The 17177-nt window shown below is 44.7% G+C and overlaps 1 protein-coding gene across 2 annotated transcripts in view; it reads right to left on the bottom strand.

Moving 5' to 3' along the window:
- TMOD1 (tropomodulin 1) overlaps positions 1–17177 on the bottom strand; it is a 29898-nt gene that overhangs the window by 1081 nt on the left and 11640 nt on the right. Inside the window, exons 4-10 of one of the 2 annotated variants that reach the window (XM_085317149.1) lie at positions 13170–13289; positions 8331–8420; positions 7194–7324; positions 5504–5611; positions 3546–3689; positions 2413–2557; positions 652–717 (exon numbers count right to left, since the gene is read on the bottom strand). In XM_085317149.1, the coding sequence (XP_085173275.1) occupies positions 683–717; positions 2413–2557; positions 3546–3689; positions 5504–5611; positions 7194–7324; positions 8331–8420; positions 13170–13289 (773 nt within the window). In that variant the 3' untranslated portion in view covers positions 652–682. The remainder of the gene's footprint in view (positions 1–651; positions 718–2412; positions 2558–3545; positions 3690–5503; positions 5612–7193; positions 7325–8330; positions 8421–13169; positions 13290–17177) is intronic. The other variant, XM_085317141.1, reaches the window with a different exon arrangement.

Below are 17177 nucleotides of genomic sequence, written 5' to 3'. Positions count from 1 at the left end.
TTGAGCAGGCTTTTGGTTTGGTTTGTTTTTTTTTTGAGCATTTTAGACTTCAGCATTTTAAAGGAAGTAAGTTGAAATTTCTGTCCCTATGAATTCTGTGGCTAGAAGCTATTTTCAGCCATACCTTCCGTTATTATACAGTCAATTTTATTTCACTCAGTTGTCTTTGTAATCTGTGTGGCTACAGCATCCCTGTTACAAGGCATCTAATACTGACTGATGTGGAGATAGCAGGAGAGAGATGCCACAGGGTTTCCTTTGCCAATTTTTCCCTGTGGTGTCCTCTCAACTAAGAAACAATGGATTTTTTTTTATCTGAACCTCTGATTTCAGCCTCCAGTCTTGACCATGGTTAACGTGGTGAAAGCAGTCTTATAGCTTAATTTGGAGGCTCTGTCTGCTTCAACCATGATTTTTCAAGAAATATTTGCAAGGAAAAAAAAAGAAGCTGGAAAGAGGATGCAGAAATTAGTTCCTGAGAAAAAATATAAAAGCCTTCACAGCCAGTTTGGACAGGGCATCTTAAAGAACAGAAGCTAGAGGACCATGACCAAGTTCTGGTAGGATCAGGTGATAGCAGGGGAGAGCACCRGAGTGGCACAGAAGCAGAGAGCTGTTGCTGACAGGGAGGAAAATAAAGTTTTTCTATACTTATATGTTGTCCAGGTGTAGAGCTGAGAAGCTACTGCCAGACACCATCACACCGATGAATGCGAGCTGTAAACAAGAACCAAATCAGACATAATGCAGATCTTTTAAGAGTCAAAGAGGCAAACTGCACAGCTGCTACATGGAAGGCCATGTTGTGACTCTCCTCTGGTTTGAAGCAGGAACAATTAAAACACTAGCTCTGTGTATCTTTCAGATGATTGCTATRTATGCTGCGGACTCTGCGTTCCTATGAAGCCTGCTGTGCTCTGAAAGGCAGAAAACAGCAAGCCCTTTCTGGAGCGGCTTTCTACTGACCYGAAGTGCAAAAGCAGCCAGAATGAATGGCAATATAGAGTGAACTGTGGTATCAGTATTCGTGGTCACTGAGGAGCTGGCACGTCGCTCTACATGTGGCCATGCTGCCCTAAGAGCATGGTACTGGCTGAAGCCAGCAGTTTGTTTTTTYAAACATATTTATCACCTATCTGATAGCCACTTAAAGCTATTTTGCTGTGGCTTTCAAACCTGAAGCTGAACCATGAAGGACCAGAAGAGACTGGTAAAGTATGCAGGGCCAGTTTACTGTCATTTCTTCATGACTGGTATTTATATGTATGTTAGGTCTTTTATGAGTCAGCCTCTGCCTCTTAATCAGACCTTTTCCGATGTGTCTTACAGACATCATCAGTGCTGGTAGCGGGAAGGCTCCCTGGGGCTCCRAGCGCCACCTCCCGCTCACAGCAGTGCTCTTCCCAGCCACAGTTCAGGGCAGCCCTGGCTTTGTCTGTCTGAGCCTGGAAACCCTTAAGTTATGGAAAGCTCCCCTGAGCCCTGTCCCAGGGCTGCTCCAGCCTCCTGAATAAAGATTTTTTTTTTTCGTATGTGCAAACTGGATGTTTGGTCTGCAATTTGTGGCCATTCCTCCCTGTTTTATTGTCTGCCAGCACTGAGAAGAGTTTGGCTGAGTCACATTTGTATCATCCCATCTGTACAGTTAGGAGCCATTCACTACAGCTAAACTGCTGTTTTAAGTACATTCAAGTATCACGCTGCTGGACTGATTTCCAGTGCTCTAGGTCAGCCTGTAGACAAGCATTAGCGTTAGCTGAAACAGCAATATTCAGACTTGCCCACATTGTGCTTCACAAGCAGTGTTGATGACTATAGTGGGAATATTAATTATTAATTCCCAATTCAAAAATCACATGGTTTCGCACTTCTCTCTAGAAATACTTTGTCTGATTTACTGAAGGGAATCGGCAAAGTCCCATTGCCTTCAAAGTTCAAATCTACTATTTTTCATCTCCTTGTTAAAGTGGAAATGAAACTAGAGCTCAAGACAAACAGCTGGCAGGAATCAGAAGTGCTGTCAATCCACAACCCATCTGCCGTATGCCGTATCATTTGCCATACTAAAGCACATTAATAGATCTCACTTCCTCCATGCAAGACCCAATGTTACAGCCCAAAACAGTGTCTTCCAGCAGTTCTAGCTGCACGCTTTCTCCAAAAATGGAGCACAACCCATTGCCTTGGTGACAGCAGCTGCTACCGGTCCTGCTGTATCAGGAACCTGTGAGTGAAGGCTGCAAGGAATCACCAGACCCTTCAAAGGGTGGTGTCTGATTCAAGCACGTGGACAAGAGCCTTCTCATGAGCATTTCTGACCTGCCAAGCTGCCCACCAAGAGGACCCACAGACAGGCACATGCAAAGGGAGAGACATCCCAGGGCTCATCAGCTCGCAGCCAGCCCAACTCACCTAGGTCATTGTTGTTCATCATGGCATTAGATGCACGCAGCCGGGGACCTTGCTGAGTGAAATGATAACCAAATTTCAGCAGGGAGGTGTTTTTTTCCAGCATGTTCGCGATTTCCATTTCTACTTTGTTGCCCAGAGGCTGGCTCTTTTGAAAACAGAAAAAAGAAAAGCAAATGAGGGCAGATGAGGTTCCCATTCCTGCTTTTTAATTCAATGACTGCCTCTTCAACATAGCCCTTGGAAGACAGCTTGTGCTGCCACTGACTGTCCTGCAGATGGRCCGGAAGCTTTTACTTCTCCCTCGCTGTGCAATACCCAGGAACCTGTGGTACTTTAGTCTTTTAAAGCTCAAATGTTTTACTGTTGTAAATGACTTGTAGTTGCCCACAACTTTGTCCTCCTTGGTTAGAGATACGGCCTGGCTCGCAGACCCTGCCAASATGACCAGGTCAAAGAGTGATTCAGCCATCAGATCTGCCATCTCCCCTCCCTCTCTCTTTTCTTTGGATCTATTGGTTTATTCAGCATTTCTAGTCAATGAAACAAACTACAGGCCTGATCCTGATAAACTGAGTGGCTCTGACACTGTTCCAGAAGTCATCACCCATGAGCTCTGTTGCCGAAATTCTTTATCTTTGAGGAATCTGCAGCTGCCAAGCAGTCTAGAGGACCTGTCATCTTGACCACATAGTACCTGTTCAAGGGCTCATGACAGCTTAGCTGTTTCATTTCTGTTCCTGGACTTCTAGGAAACTTAACCTGCCATGGCTCCAGCCTTATCCACCATGTACCTTCTATTTCCCTGCTTCATAGCAAAATTTTCAGTTTTACTAAATATCTATTATTATCTAAATCTCCTAGTCCAGAGCTCAGAGCAGGGTGTGATATTGGACAAGTGCATCACTGCATTCCCAGGGCAGCACTGGCAACACAGAAAGCTTCTTGCACCACTGCAGTATTTGTTAATTATTGTAGGTAACATCAATATTGGTCCAGGAGCTGCAGCAAGACAAGGGGCTGAGACCTCTCCAAAGAAAACTCAGGTAGTTACCACCCACCTTGATCAGTCACTTGGCTTCCCACATCTCAGGACACCTTTACTTAATCAGAGTTCCTGCTCATGCATGCTTTACCTGGTTGTCGATTCGAAGCTCTATGAGTGATGTGTTGTACTGGACTGCTTCAACAACAGCCAAGATCCCTGATCCAGAAATGAAGTTTGACTCAATGTTCAGGCTCTTCAATGTCTTATTCACCTTCAGCATTTCTGCCAGTGCCTGCCATCAGAGATACACAGGAAGAGCTAGCAGATAGGCAGGGAGGTTCAAAGCATCCCAGAGGGACATGGGCTTGGATGCTGTGTAGTTTCACTGCCACCAAGAGGGACAGCTCTGGGCAAGAAGMAAAGTTTTCCCTCCTGTCTCAGAGGGATTCTCAAACGTGAATGTACTGGAGGCTACAGCAAAATCTCATTAAATAAGTGTTTACACCCACCCCAAAAGGTGCAGTTCATATATGCTTCTGCCCTGCAAGCTTCATTTGTCCCTTTTCTAAAGCCAGCATGATGATAGCTGGGATGACTCACTGGCCTCAGCCCTACCTCCTGCCTGGCCCGTTTCCTCCCCACACTGCTCCTTTCACACAGAGCTGAAAGGCTTCCTATCACAGCAACCAGAGACAGGAACATTGTCTTGAGCAGAAAGGTATTCTCTTTCTGAGAATAATAGGAAAACCTAAGGGTTCCATCCAAGCACCATCACAACTGTATTATCTCTGTTGCTTCCCTCAGTGTGCAAGTCCAGAAATGGGTGGGCACACTCCCAAATCTCTGAGTTTTGCCACCTGATCTAATAATCTTACTTCATAGGCTGCTTCATCTATGTCATGAAGCAGAATAACCAGAACACAGTGCCCAGCCTTGAGGCCAAGGCTGGCGTGCATCCACTCAGCACAGCCCTTAGCTCCGCAACTCTTTCAGTCCTATACATTGCCCTGTTGGCCCTAAGACGGCATCAGCACTGTCTGTGAAGGGCTCTTCCCAAGTTCAGAGTACCTGAAACAATGGCAGGCTGTGCTCACCCTTCTAAGGAGTTCTTTTATTTCTAAGGGGAAACTGGTTTGCATGTGTGTATGGAGGTAGGAAGGGATTGCCTAGGTTGTCAGGTGAAGAGCAGAAGTCTGCTGCGATGATGCTGGTGGGCTATGCCACAATGCAGCCTGGTAGCAGTCTCACATGTTCTGCATGTTAACAGTAGTCCCTGGAGTGTGAGCTATCCCCTAGACTAGCCAGGCTGGCTCTGGGGGAAATCTAACCTTAAAGCAGCAGGGACAGTGAGGTTCACAGTCAAGTTCATATTCTTGCTCTCTTTATTTCAGTATATAGGCTGAGACGGCATGGAGCAGCTGAAGGACTGGTGGGAAGAGCAGGTAGCAAGAGGGTTAAGTAAGCTGCCATGCATTAGTAGGTGCTGAGCTCCTGCAGTTATCCCTCTCAGGAGCATGGGGATAACAGCTCAGCACCTTTCTGCATCCCCATTCATGTTTCAAGGCAGCTCAGAGCAGCCACAAAGACCCTTTATCACCCACAATGTCACACGTTTGCACAAGGGATATGAATATAGGACAGAGCTGAAGAACATGTGCACACTGGACGTGCATACAGAGGCATACGGCTTCATATGAACAAGAGTAAATGGAGTATGATGTATGATGAACAGAAACAGACAAACTCCTTGTTAGACTTTTAAAAAATATATCACAAGGAAGTCTGTTCTTGTCTATCACACTTCTCCTGGGAGATTCTTAAGGACAAATACGACATCTAATAGGATTAAAGGATTGTGTCCTGGAATAAAGAACTGAAATCTCCACTGCAGAAAAAGGAACTGAAGAAAGTGGAGTCTGTCTATTGCTGCAGGCATTTCAGTTTCACAAGCATTAACGAAAGCAAGCAAAGAACTAAAGTGTAGAACATGTCAAATGCAATGATGTAATGCACAAAAGCAATAAGTAAGTCTGAAAACACCTTGCCCAAGAACAATTCATGTGACAACTTCCTTACAACAATTAGCCTATGTGATACAGCACTTACAAAAGCAACCGGATCATTGCTCCTTGTTCCAACTATACTGAACTTCTTTACATAGGTGTTATTCTTCAGTGCTTCAGCACAGGCTTTCAAAGTTGGGATGGGAATATTCTGTGAAAAGAAACACAGAAAATATGTGTTTAGGCCCTCATTTGTCTTCACATTTGTGGTACATGACTGGAACAAATCTTTTATATATAAACAATATTTTAAAATTATTATCAAGATCAACTATCACAATCAAGCCGCAAYCATTACCAAACACACTGAGGTGATTCATTAAGGAAATGATACATAAATGATATATATATATGATATATATATATATAATGATATATAGTTCTCTACCTAAAGTCATCATAGCCTAAGGACTGTGGAAGTGTGTTCATCCTATTTCCTACACTGCTGATAGCTCACTGCCTTGACTGGAAAGTATAAAAGGTCACTGCTGTTCAATTTCATTGTCCAGAAACTCAGCTCCTCACCAACCAAAGTGTTGTGAGGATGTATGTAACTAGGATCCATGAGCTTATGAAGCACTGTTACTGTGCTTTTTAATACTAATGATAGCATTGAGCAACATTCGTTGTTGTGTTCAGGAGTATTTCCATCATGACAASCTGAAATGATCTCCTTGTAGTACAAGCAACAATACTGCTTTATACAATTCCTTTCAGACTAACATTTGCCATCAGCCCAGAAAATAAATTCGTGCTGCTTATTTTGAGTTCCTTACAAAATGATTATTTTTCACTCATCAGAGATTTTAGATACCCAGTTCAAATGCAGACAGTTTTCAGCTGACTAAAACTTTAAGCTGTATCCCCAGCTTGGATTTCTTACCTTGGATCACACAGTCTGGAAACACCTATAATCAAAGCCATCTGCAGATAATACAGAGCTTTCAACGTATCATCTCTTCTACCTCCACTCCTCAGTTTTCTGAAATATGTATGTTCCCCAAAATCATGAGTCTAACACAAAAAGAAGCTCTGCTTTCTGTAAGCCTGATATCGTTAAGTACATTCAGGATCACTGGGCACAGCTGAAAACACTGAAGTAAAAATCTTTTCGCTACAGACAGGTGAAAATGGCCAGGCACATGTGTTTTTACATGTAGTTAACAGTGTTCCTGCTATTTGAATATGTCATGATTTAGAAAACCTCATGAGATAGGGGTCCTTACTGGACCGGAGTTAAAGACGGTAAACAGAAACTGTATTGTTCAGCATATGTATATGTATCCCAGAAGCAACATAAAAAGGTTGTGTCATGCCACAATTTGCTTTCTACAAGAAGGAGTTCTAATGAAGACATGGACACAGACACAAGCAGTAATGCAATTTCTTCATTTTTTCATGACAACATCAAGATTATGAAGCCTTTTTTCTCCCACTAACAACTTAAAACACCTTTAAGCAGCCGGCCTGGAGATGGGTTTCTCAAACTGTCCTTAACACAACTCAGCTCTTGCAGACGTCTCCTGCTACTGACTCCACATCATTACTACACAGCAGGCAACAATGCCTCCTGCCCAAGACAGACGGAAAGCACTGGGGTTTCATACATGGTACCCAGCTACACACAGTGTTATGCCATTACTCTCTCCAACATAACACACYTGGTGTCTGCTATCTATGTTTCAAATATTTGCTCTTGTTAGTAAGGGAAAAGGGAAGGAAGGAGTAAGTACCCTAATATTATTAAGGTTGACTTCCTCAAGGTCAGGGTCATTGTTTTGTATTCGCTTCAGAGTCTCTTCCACATCTGTCGAGTTTGGTTCTTCATCAGGAACTGGTTTGTACTTTGTGGGCTTAATTACACCTGCAAGTGAAAAGCAAAACATGAAAAAAAAAAACAAAATACCTGAAGTACCATCATGCTCTTCAGGTGTGTTTCTCCTCTTCCTGAAGTGGTGTTGGGAAAGAGGAGTATGATCTGACAAATGTTGCAAGTACATGAGATGCAAAGATTGCACAAGCACTTGGCAGCTCGACCTACACTCATGCAAGTCTACAAACATTGCCAAGCAACCGGGGCCAACTTGCACAACACAGCCAGGCGTAGCTGCTAAATGCTCTCAGAGTCCCARATGGGGTGACCACATGCATACAGCTTGTGTGGGACTGTTTTCCAGCTCACACGAGCTCCTGGCTGTTTAGCTTCTCAGCAGAGAAACCTTAGAGGATATTCCAGGGTCTRTGCAGCGGTGATGAGCAATGGCTACAGCACTGTAAAATCTTCCAGGTGCATGCAACAAAACCACCGTCCATCTGAATGGTCTCCCAACACCCCTCTCAGGTTTTGCTTGCAAGGAAAGAGTGAGAGAGAAGAAATGCTTTCATCTCCTTTTTAAAAGTCACTTGTTTTAGTTTTGACATGAAGAAATCATTCTGTTTGGTATCATCCAAGAGATATATTTCCTGTTCAAAGTGCATTAAAACTTTAACGTTTCCAGTAACCTTCTCTGTTAGCCTGGGAGGAGGGAGTGTTTCGGAATGTCTCTTGGGAGAATTGCTTCTGCCCAAGCAGCTCTCCTGCGAACACGCAGCCTCTCCACAGTCACAGGACAGGCATTTCCCAAGCTGAACACCAGGAGACAGTAGACTGCAGAAGAAACGGTTTCCCCCAAATGCACCAATTCGAGACTGCACAGATGTAGCAACTGTGCTGCAGCCAAGGAAAGGATCTTCACTCACACACAAGTTTGGCATGAGTGGCAGGAGTCCAAAGAAAATAAAATCCAACCCGCAGCCTAAAAATAATTCCCACTTTTTCTCTGCTAGCATCTTCAAAACTGGCAGATTGTTAAATACTCTAAATCACTTACTGTTGAGCCCTTCTTTGTTCACTATTGTGCTGCTCCCCAGTGCCTCGTAGTACTGCTGGTTACTCATCAAGGTGTGCATGCCAAGGATGGCTACAGTAAAAGAAAAGGAGAAAACAATATATTGCTTCTCAGCCACCATGAAGTACACGAACCTTTTCATGCTGTATTCCTCCTCCTCCGTAGCTAATACAGAACTGACTCACCACATGAACTTTTTGGCAAAAGGAGCAGTATGGGGAGGGAATTGCCAGGCAGGAGGTAGGGTTGAGGCCAGCGAGAGTCATCCCAGCTATCATCATGCTGGCTTTAGAAAAGGGACAAAATATTTTGAGATATTGCATCTATACTCCAAAGCCAGGAAAAGATACAACTTTGTACATGTCACATCTGCATACATGCCAGTTCTTCCACCGCTGCTCAGGATGGGTGTCAATAGCACATTAYCTTTTCCTGTACAAGCACAGAACAACATACTAGGTGGGAAGAAATCCCCCAGCTCTCATTAATATACAACAAGGCTCAACTCTGTTCCTTTTTATGCAAGAGTAGTTTTATTTATAGGGCATTGTCTTGTGGACAGCAAATAGACCAACAGCTGAGGTTTCTCAATAGCAGACTTGGTCAAGTATCACGTAAAAGTACTGAAATAAAAAAATTCCATCAGTAGGATTTAAGCTAAGGTCCAGTCCTGCAGGAKTCTGCATACCCTAAGCACCCTTTCACACCTAGGAATATGCCACACTTTGCCAAAGTCTCACTTTCGAGATTAGCTGTGAAACACTCCGAACCAAGAGACTCTCAGACAGTACTTCTCAGATAGCAAGTTATTGGGAGACAGTCCCTGAACTTCAGCAGTGCAAAAGTAGAGGTGGCTCTGAACTGATCTTTGTGCTTTTTAATACTTGGAAGTTGACATTTTAAGAACCTAAGGCTGTATTCATTTGTTTAAATACAGAAAGTAACGGTACAAACACAATTCAAAAACAGCAAAAGCACAAAAGCCAAATATTTGACAATTCGTGCATCTCAAGCTCATGACTACAAAATCAAAATGCAAATRTACTTAGCAACAGACCTATGGGGTCTGCTGACATCCTGGCTGGCTGCTAATGAAGAATGAGAAGCCAATGGCTAGAAACATCTGGGCAAAGATTCTGCTTATGCAAATAACCCTGCTTCTCACAGAAAGTTTTTGTTCAGCAATAAAATGAAATTTAAATCTTTTTTTTTAAATAGGTATATAACTTTCTATAGAAAGTTGCATATATAGAGATATTTGCTGCGAATAGACATATATAAACATGTCTTGACCTCAGGAYGGATGCAGTGGTTAGGGAAAATAGAGGGCAAATCTGCCTAAAATTCAAGTATGCAACCACCAAAGCACTTTTCTTATCCACAAGCTGTTCTTGTTACGCGTGGCTGGCACTTAACAGTCACCATTTTCTTAGTGCCAAGAAGCACTGGGAACTGCAGGAGTAGCAAGGCTCTCTCTGGGGCTCTTCATCTTGCAATTCCTCACTTAGTGAATGACATCTCATATGGTCATAGCTCCTCACGCTCCCAGGTCCTGGCTGCCTGAGCCAGGGTGCCTGCAGCAAAGGGCATCAGTGAACACACCACTCACTTCCCTCATGTCTCAAAGTGGATTTCACAGAGCCAAGCAGTCTCCATTTGAAAATTTGAGTGAGTATGGGAACTCAGTGTGTGTCTGTCCAYTTTTTTAACTGCCCTTTTTCTCTGCTATGTGCTCACAGCCCAAATTTTCAGAATTGCAACACTGCTAGGGAAAGTAATTTACAGACTCAGAATTTTGGAGACACACACACACGTGCGCATGCATGCACATACCCAAACCGAGTTTGCTTTGGTAACAAAATTGCTCTACCAATCACACCCGGGGATAGCTGGACTGCAAACAGACAGAGGGAAGGATATGCTATTACGATCATGTGGTTTTTTATGGCCAAAGTTTGTGAGCGGGATCTGTTGCTTTAGGTCTAGTGCTTCTCAAGTGTTGTCCAAGGATACTCAAAGCTAACTCAGAGCATCCCAGTTCAGCCTCCTCCAGTTAACCAAAAGCATTGGAAAAACCAAGAGCCCTTCCAGGACTTGCAGAGAGCCACCACACACAAGGGCAACCCAGTCGGGCTCACCAAAGACAGGATCCCATGTGCCAAGGCAGACAACGAGCCCTGCTTAAATAGGCAGAAGCTGTTTAACTGTCTTAGCAGACTTGGAAAAGCGATGCTGTCACTGTCACTACTGAGATTTCAGCACTGCTTGTATCACATCAGGTCTCTTGCTGTCATTTCCAGGGTATTTTCCCCCAAATTACAGGACAAACTGCCATAAGTAGCATTTCTCTATGAAAATAATTGCTTTGTAGGTATGTAGCTTAGGAAAACATATTTTATAGAGTAGGACTTACAGGACATTATGAGCACAATAAAAAGGCAAAATCAAGATATGCAATGCTTGGTCTGAGCATGTTGGAAGCCTTAATGCAGTAATTCATTGCTATGACAGAATGTGATACTATCAAGCAGAAGGAGTCATGTTAATTAACATTAATATACAGGCTTCCCATCTACAATCTTCTATCAAGAAGGATATTGTCAGGGAGTACAGACACCCAGAAGAGACAGAATTGGAAGAAGAAACTACTAGCACTGAGTTTTTAATCGACTGCCAGACCAGCAGGGGATGCATTTAAGTGTGGTAACGCAACGACGAGATGTTTGTTTTCCTCTGGCCAAGGCATCCTGTCTCAGGCAGAGAGCTAGGGCCATGCCACAAGCTCCAGCAAGACTGTAATATTGTCATTTCTTAACACGGCAGGGCAAGAAGGCCTGCAGGGAGTCGCTTCTGCTCAAGTAAAGCTTCCTGAAAAGCAACAGTGGTACACTGCTTTAATTTAGCTAGAAGCGGAGCTTAAAACCTTCAGAGTAGGGACCATGGCTGTCCCTCCTTCTGTTTGTACAGCACCATGCACAGCAGAGCTCTGGGCTTGGTTAGTCCAGTGAACTAATTTATCTAATAGCTGGCTCTAAGCTGGAGATCTAGTAGCTGCCTACAAAGCCAATGGAGCCAAACACTTGGTAGTACCAGGGTATGTAACAAGAATCAACAGCCACAGATTGCAGCCCTGCAGGTTCAGGTTGGATACTCCTTCCCAGGAGGGTGGTGCAGCCCTGGGACAGGGCACCAGGCAGGCGAGAGGTCTCAGCCCTTGGGGAATTTCCAGATGATGTTGAACAAAGCCAGGGCCAACCTGACCTACTGCTGAGGACAGCCGTGTCATGAGCAGACAGTTGGACTAGAGACCTCCAGAGGGCCCTGCCACCAGCGCTGCCGGGATCCTGTGCATAACTTGGGTATCCTGAGGGAATGTGAGTGTTCAGTCATTGTTAATAACATTCATTGCTGTCGTCACCCTGGCAACTGCCAGCTCCAGGTCTGCATGAAAAGACTGAAGAGAAGCTGTTTCTTCTGGTCACATTGCTTGGATTTAGTGACTTGAAGGACTTCTTGAGTGACTTCTCTAGGCCTGAAGAAGCTTTCACTCAGCTCTCAGTCCAGGTAGCCAGATGAGCACATCATAGCAGTTTCCACACTGCAAGGCCTCCAGCTACCTCAGCTGGCATTTGCTCCCTGCACTCAGAACAGAGACCCGCAATCTGTGTGCCACACTTGAAGGGCTGCGTGCCTCAGTACAGCACACAGCAGCCCCTTGCAGCTGCAGGACACAGAGAACGAACTCTGCATCAAGAGAAAGACCAGGACAAAAGCTTTATACCAGCTTGCTTRGGTACTGGTTGCAGATATTCCACAGGCAAATCAGCTTGCAACCAAGTGCACACAGCTGCAAATAAAGAGTTCAGATCCCTTGGAGGTGGCAGATCTTCCACACAGGCCTGCACAGCAAATACCTTCTTCAGGGAAAGGCTATAGATTTAAAGATGTCCCAGACAGATCTCCCACGCAAGACAGGGACCTTCAGTAACCTATCTGAATAAAGCACCTCCTCCCACCAAGCAAAAGGAAATGAAGACTCTATCCCCTTTCCCAGGAATTTGTTCCAGAGGCCAAACTGTTAATTGTTAAGACTGTGCAGCTGAAGTAGCATTCGCATTTGTCATAGTAAAATTTAAGCTCGTATTCTTCCTGCATCCTGCTGTGCTAGTTTTAAGAGCACTCTCATGTACACAGAATATATGCAGTATTCCATGCYCTGCTGGTCTGCTCATTAATTCATTCCAACTTGCTTCTCAGCCACCATGAAGTACATGAACCTTTTAATGCTGTATTCCTCCTCTTCTGTAGCTAATACTCAGAGAATTGACTCACCACATGAACTGCAGGAAATCAGTATCTTCAAAATGTATTGGGAAAGCTTTTTGACAAACAAAAGCCTTAAACACCCTTTGAGAGGCTGCTCTAAAGTGGCAGCTCCTTTAATAGGTTGCACAAGCTTAATGTTTTGGCTTAAAGATAGCTACGAGAGGCTGCAGCCTGCAAGATTCAATGGCARAGACAAGAGAAGACATCAACAAGGTGTTCCATTCCCTTGATAAATCCTTTATCTTCTTATTCACCCTTGGTTCATGCTCCTGATTAAATCAGATGGTGTTGCTGGAGTGAAAGGATCTTTAAATATGCATTCCCTTCTAACGAACAAATTAATAATGAATAAATCCTGTAAGAACTAAGAGCACTAAGATAAGTACCAAAAAAATCATTCACTCATTCCCCAGTTCAGAGAGCAAAAGAAGCTCAAAGAAGGAAAAGATTAGTAGCTAAGTAACCCAGACCCTGACTCATATGAAACTACATTACCAGCAATGTCACAGAGCTCTGCATCAGAGGCATTAGCAAGGGCTTCCTCCAGTTCTGGCTCCAGAGTCACACTTTCCAAAATGGGATCCATTGGCTTCTGCTTAGGGATCCAAGCTTTTCCTGTAAACAAAGTGAGATCATGTTCAATATTGTTATAGCACCTGTTTCACAGCTGCAGAGCAGGATTTTACTACTGTGCAGGTGCAATTTCCATAAGGTGAAATTCACACAGTGCACAAGACATAGAGCGGGCAAAAGAACCTAGAAAAAAGTCAGGAAAGGTCCTGAATCACTCCAATTTAGCTCAGTCCAGTTCTACTGTGGTGTATGCTGGGAGGGACCTGCCAGACACTTCCAGCTGTAAAGCTGGAGTCATTTACCRGAGTGGATGGCTGTATCTACAAAGCTTAATAGTACCTTTGTAAAGTACAATGACTTTTGAACATACAGGAGTCAGACACACTCAGCCTGACCTGGTAGGACTTCATTTATTTGAAGGCTGCATCACAGAAGTGTAAAAGGGATGCACTCTTGCCAACACCTGGATGAACTAGGAAAGCCAAGAGGGCAGGAAAAGGCACTGTCCTGGATTATCCCTGTCTCTAAGACAATTCCTGCTGCTAAATCCAAATGCACAGGGCCACACAGATGGCCCTTTTCTGAAATGAGGGTGGGAAGGAAGCAATGGAGAATCGGTGCTGAGCAGGGACAGTGGTCAGTTGCCACATGTGCGCATCGGCAGCAGAGACAAAAGGAGGAGCAAGCCAGGCGCAGCTGGTCTGGCTTAACATTGCCGCAGGGGACTCCTGGTTAGGGAGGCGGCATGCAGAGGCATATCTGATGGAGTCCCTAATGCTCTGGCCTGGGGTTTGCCAACAGGCCAAGAAATATGCTTTTTCCCTGTAAGTCAAAGGTGCAAAGCAAAGGGTACAGTTGCTATCTGATAACATGACACCACTTGCTGCTGTCTCAGCTAACAGAAAACTCACTTGTGGCCTTTTCCCAATAAGCACTAACCAAACTCTAAATTCAGCAATGAACAAGGGGCTGTGTGGTGAGTGATGTAGYTCCTGTCCACCTCTGAACACTGCAGGATGAGCTCCCCAGTGCTCCTCCATACCAACAGAGCAGGAAATGCACTGGGCAGACAGTAGGCAAGCCATGTCCCTCTCCACTAGACCTGGCTGAGTCTCAGGATGCATGGGGCAGGGCACAGGGTTAATTGCCAYTGCTCCCAACTCCTGACTGCTGCTCACAATGGTGTCTCCTTGCCTGTCCTTCCTTGAGGGAACATGATAGTCCTCTTTGCTCTCCTGCACGGGGGTCTGGTGTGGCTGCCTMACACTCTGAGCTTAGGGCAATGGCTGGTATGTCACCCACCAAGCCATGCTTTTAGCCACACCACAATGGCTCCTGATCAGCAAAGCTCCGCAGCTCCAGCTGGTGCGACAAGGAGACTCTCCTGCCCTGGGAAGCAGAGCAACCCTTTGCAGAGGGATGACTTCTGCTGTCCAGCTGGCCTTGGGGCAAGCTGACATCCCCTGGCATGCAATGGATAGAGTCTCCTCCATCACTGCCAACCTGGGAGACAGCTTGTTCCTCTAAGAAGATACGACCCCTGGCAGCTGCCCCCAGTRTTGTATATCAGCCACTAACCTCACAAGCCTAGCTTGATCCCTACCCTCTCCTCACATCTGAGAGGCTGGTGCATCTCTGCCAGAAGCTGAGTCCATCAGGACTTCATGACAATGCACATACCTGCGATCGCCCTCGCCACCAAAGAAAAGAAACAGATTCACTGTATTTTAGAGCAACACAACAGGGAGTGGGCTGTTGATGAAATTCAGTGCTGCTGCAGTTGAAAGAAAGGAGGAGGAATCCCAGAGCTTTTCAGAGTGGTCCCCTCCCCTGAAATAGTCCAGGATCACTGCAGAGAGATAGCGAGTGCAGAGCTTTCAGCTTGGAATGCCAGCCAGGACTATTTCTGTCCACTCTCTGAAACTGGAGTCAGCAACACCAWAGGGGAGAAACAAAGATCCCACTGCTCGAGGACGTAGAGAAACAGAAGCAACTAAATTTAGACTGAAGGAAGAAGCAACTGTGCTTTGCACCACCTCAGTATGAAACAGAGGCTGCTACAAACAGCATTTTGTGGAATCGCTCATCTCCATTCTGCGTGCTGCTACCCTGACAAAGGGGGTAGGAATTTGCCTTCTGTGAAACAGCTGTTCTAGCAAAAATAGGCAAAGCGTCATGTGCGCCTGTATGATCATAAACCTTCTGGGTACTATGCAGTGCAATGTTTGGAAAGGACTGGCTTGACTCTGACAATCAGCTCTGACTTGGTGTAGATACTTGGAATCATTTTCTTCCTAGTTGCTTACTGGACTCTTTGTTTAATGAACTGTAAATGAGACCTGCAGGAAGTAAAAGAAACAGGACAAACTAATTCTCCTTTTACTCAATAGCTCTTTTTGACACTTCATTGTCATCAAAATGTCAGAGTTTTAATTTTAAGCTATTTCATGTTTCAATCGCTTTATTACAAGCTTATTTTTCTAAATTTGATAGTGTTTGCAAGTACTGCTTAATATATCATAATGGAGCACGTATGCACACACCAACTCCTACTCTATCCACTACCATCTCCCGTAAGATGTGTAAACTGGTAAACCACCTTCAGAATGGCAAATCTGGAGATTTATTGCATGTTCTGTGAAGTGAAACAACTGTGAGCAAGTAATTTAACATCTCTGACTTGCATTCAATATAAATAGTATCCTCACTGCATAGAGAGTTACAACTGAAACTAGGTATAATGTGTTTTAGACAAACAGATGGAAATATAATTAACCCATAGCAGAAGCTGAAGATCTGAAATTCTTTAAATATCTCCCTCTCCTGCAGAGTACTGTAACCTTTGCTGTATTAGAGAGGTTGGTAAATAAAGCTGAGTTGAGATACGCTGCAAGCTGCTGAGTTACTCTTCCCCACAGCACTCAATTTTTTCATTTACTTCTTCTAAAGAGAACTCATTTTTCTAAAAATACCACTTCAAGATTTACTAAATCAGACAAATTTAAACATGAAGTCTCTCCTTCACAGATGCATACGGATCATTAAGGAGAAGAAGCAGGCAGCTCTGAGAAAAACTGCACTGGGAAACTTGTAATACTCACATGCCCATACTTTCAGTACACCTCTGTCGTTTTGGCATAGGACAACCAGGAGAGAGAACAGTGTACAAGTAGAATTTCTGCTGGAGGAGGATCATGGTAGAGGGGAGGCACATGAATGTAGAAAAAAGCTGGTGAGCATCCCCTGGCACCCACAGACAAGGCCTGCCTGGACCACGTGTCAAAGCAGACAATATTCAGTGTGCTGACGGGAGCAGGGAAGCGCTTTGAATAATGGGACATGTCACAGGAGGATGGRCAGGAAGAAGCCAGAACGAGAGGACAGGGAAGAGGCAGATCAGTCCCTGGTGTACAGGACCCAGTAACAGGAAAGTGGGTCTGCACCAGCAGCAGCCGAACATGGCTCTGCTCTGTAAGAGCAACTGTACATGCAACTGYAAGAAGCTAGAAAGCAAGGGTTGTCTTGCTAGGATTAAGACTAGAAAGGAACTGCTGGAAACATCATCACTGAGGCACAAGGAGTGGAGAGTTATGGAGTTTCTCTGTGGGAGGATGAAGGTCAGGGTGCAGGAAGGAACTGTGCAAGGCAACAGGAGTAGACAGGGAACAGCCTAGCAAGCTCAAAAGAGGATAGGACAGAGGAAGAGTAAGAGAGGACAGAAGACGTTTGTCCCACAGCTTGATGCATGCAATGAGATGCAGAAGGACATGGGCTGCACAGTGGTACAGCCTCACTCCATCACCTGACAACACACTGGGTGGTACCCAAATCAGCATGAACCATGTGCCACACTCTGGCAYGCTCCAATCTATCAGCCAGCCTGGGCTTGGTCTATACAGTAGATACAGCAGGTTCACCACCCCATCAGTG

The sequence above is a fragment of the Rhea americana genome, unplaced genomic scaffold, assembly GCF_003343005.1.
Source record: "Rhea americana isolate MKP2758 unplaced genomic scaffold, rheAme1 scaffold_115, whole genome shotgun sequence".
Taxonomy (NCBI): Eukaryota; Metazoa; Chordata; class Aves; order Rheiformes; family Rheidae; genus Rhea; species Rhea americana.
Note: the sequence above shows the minus strand (reverse complement) of the source record. Positions and strands in the feature narration are given on the sequence as shown.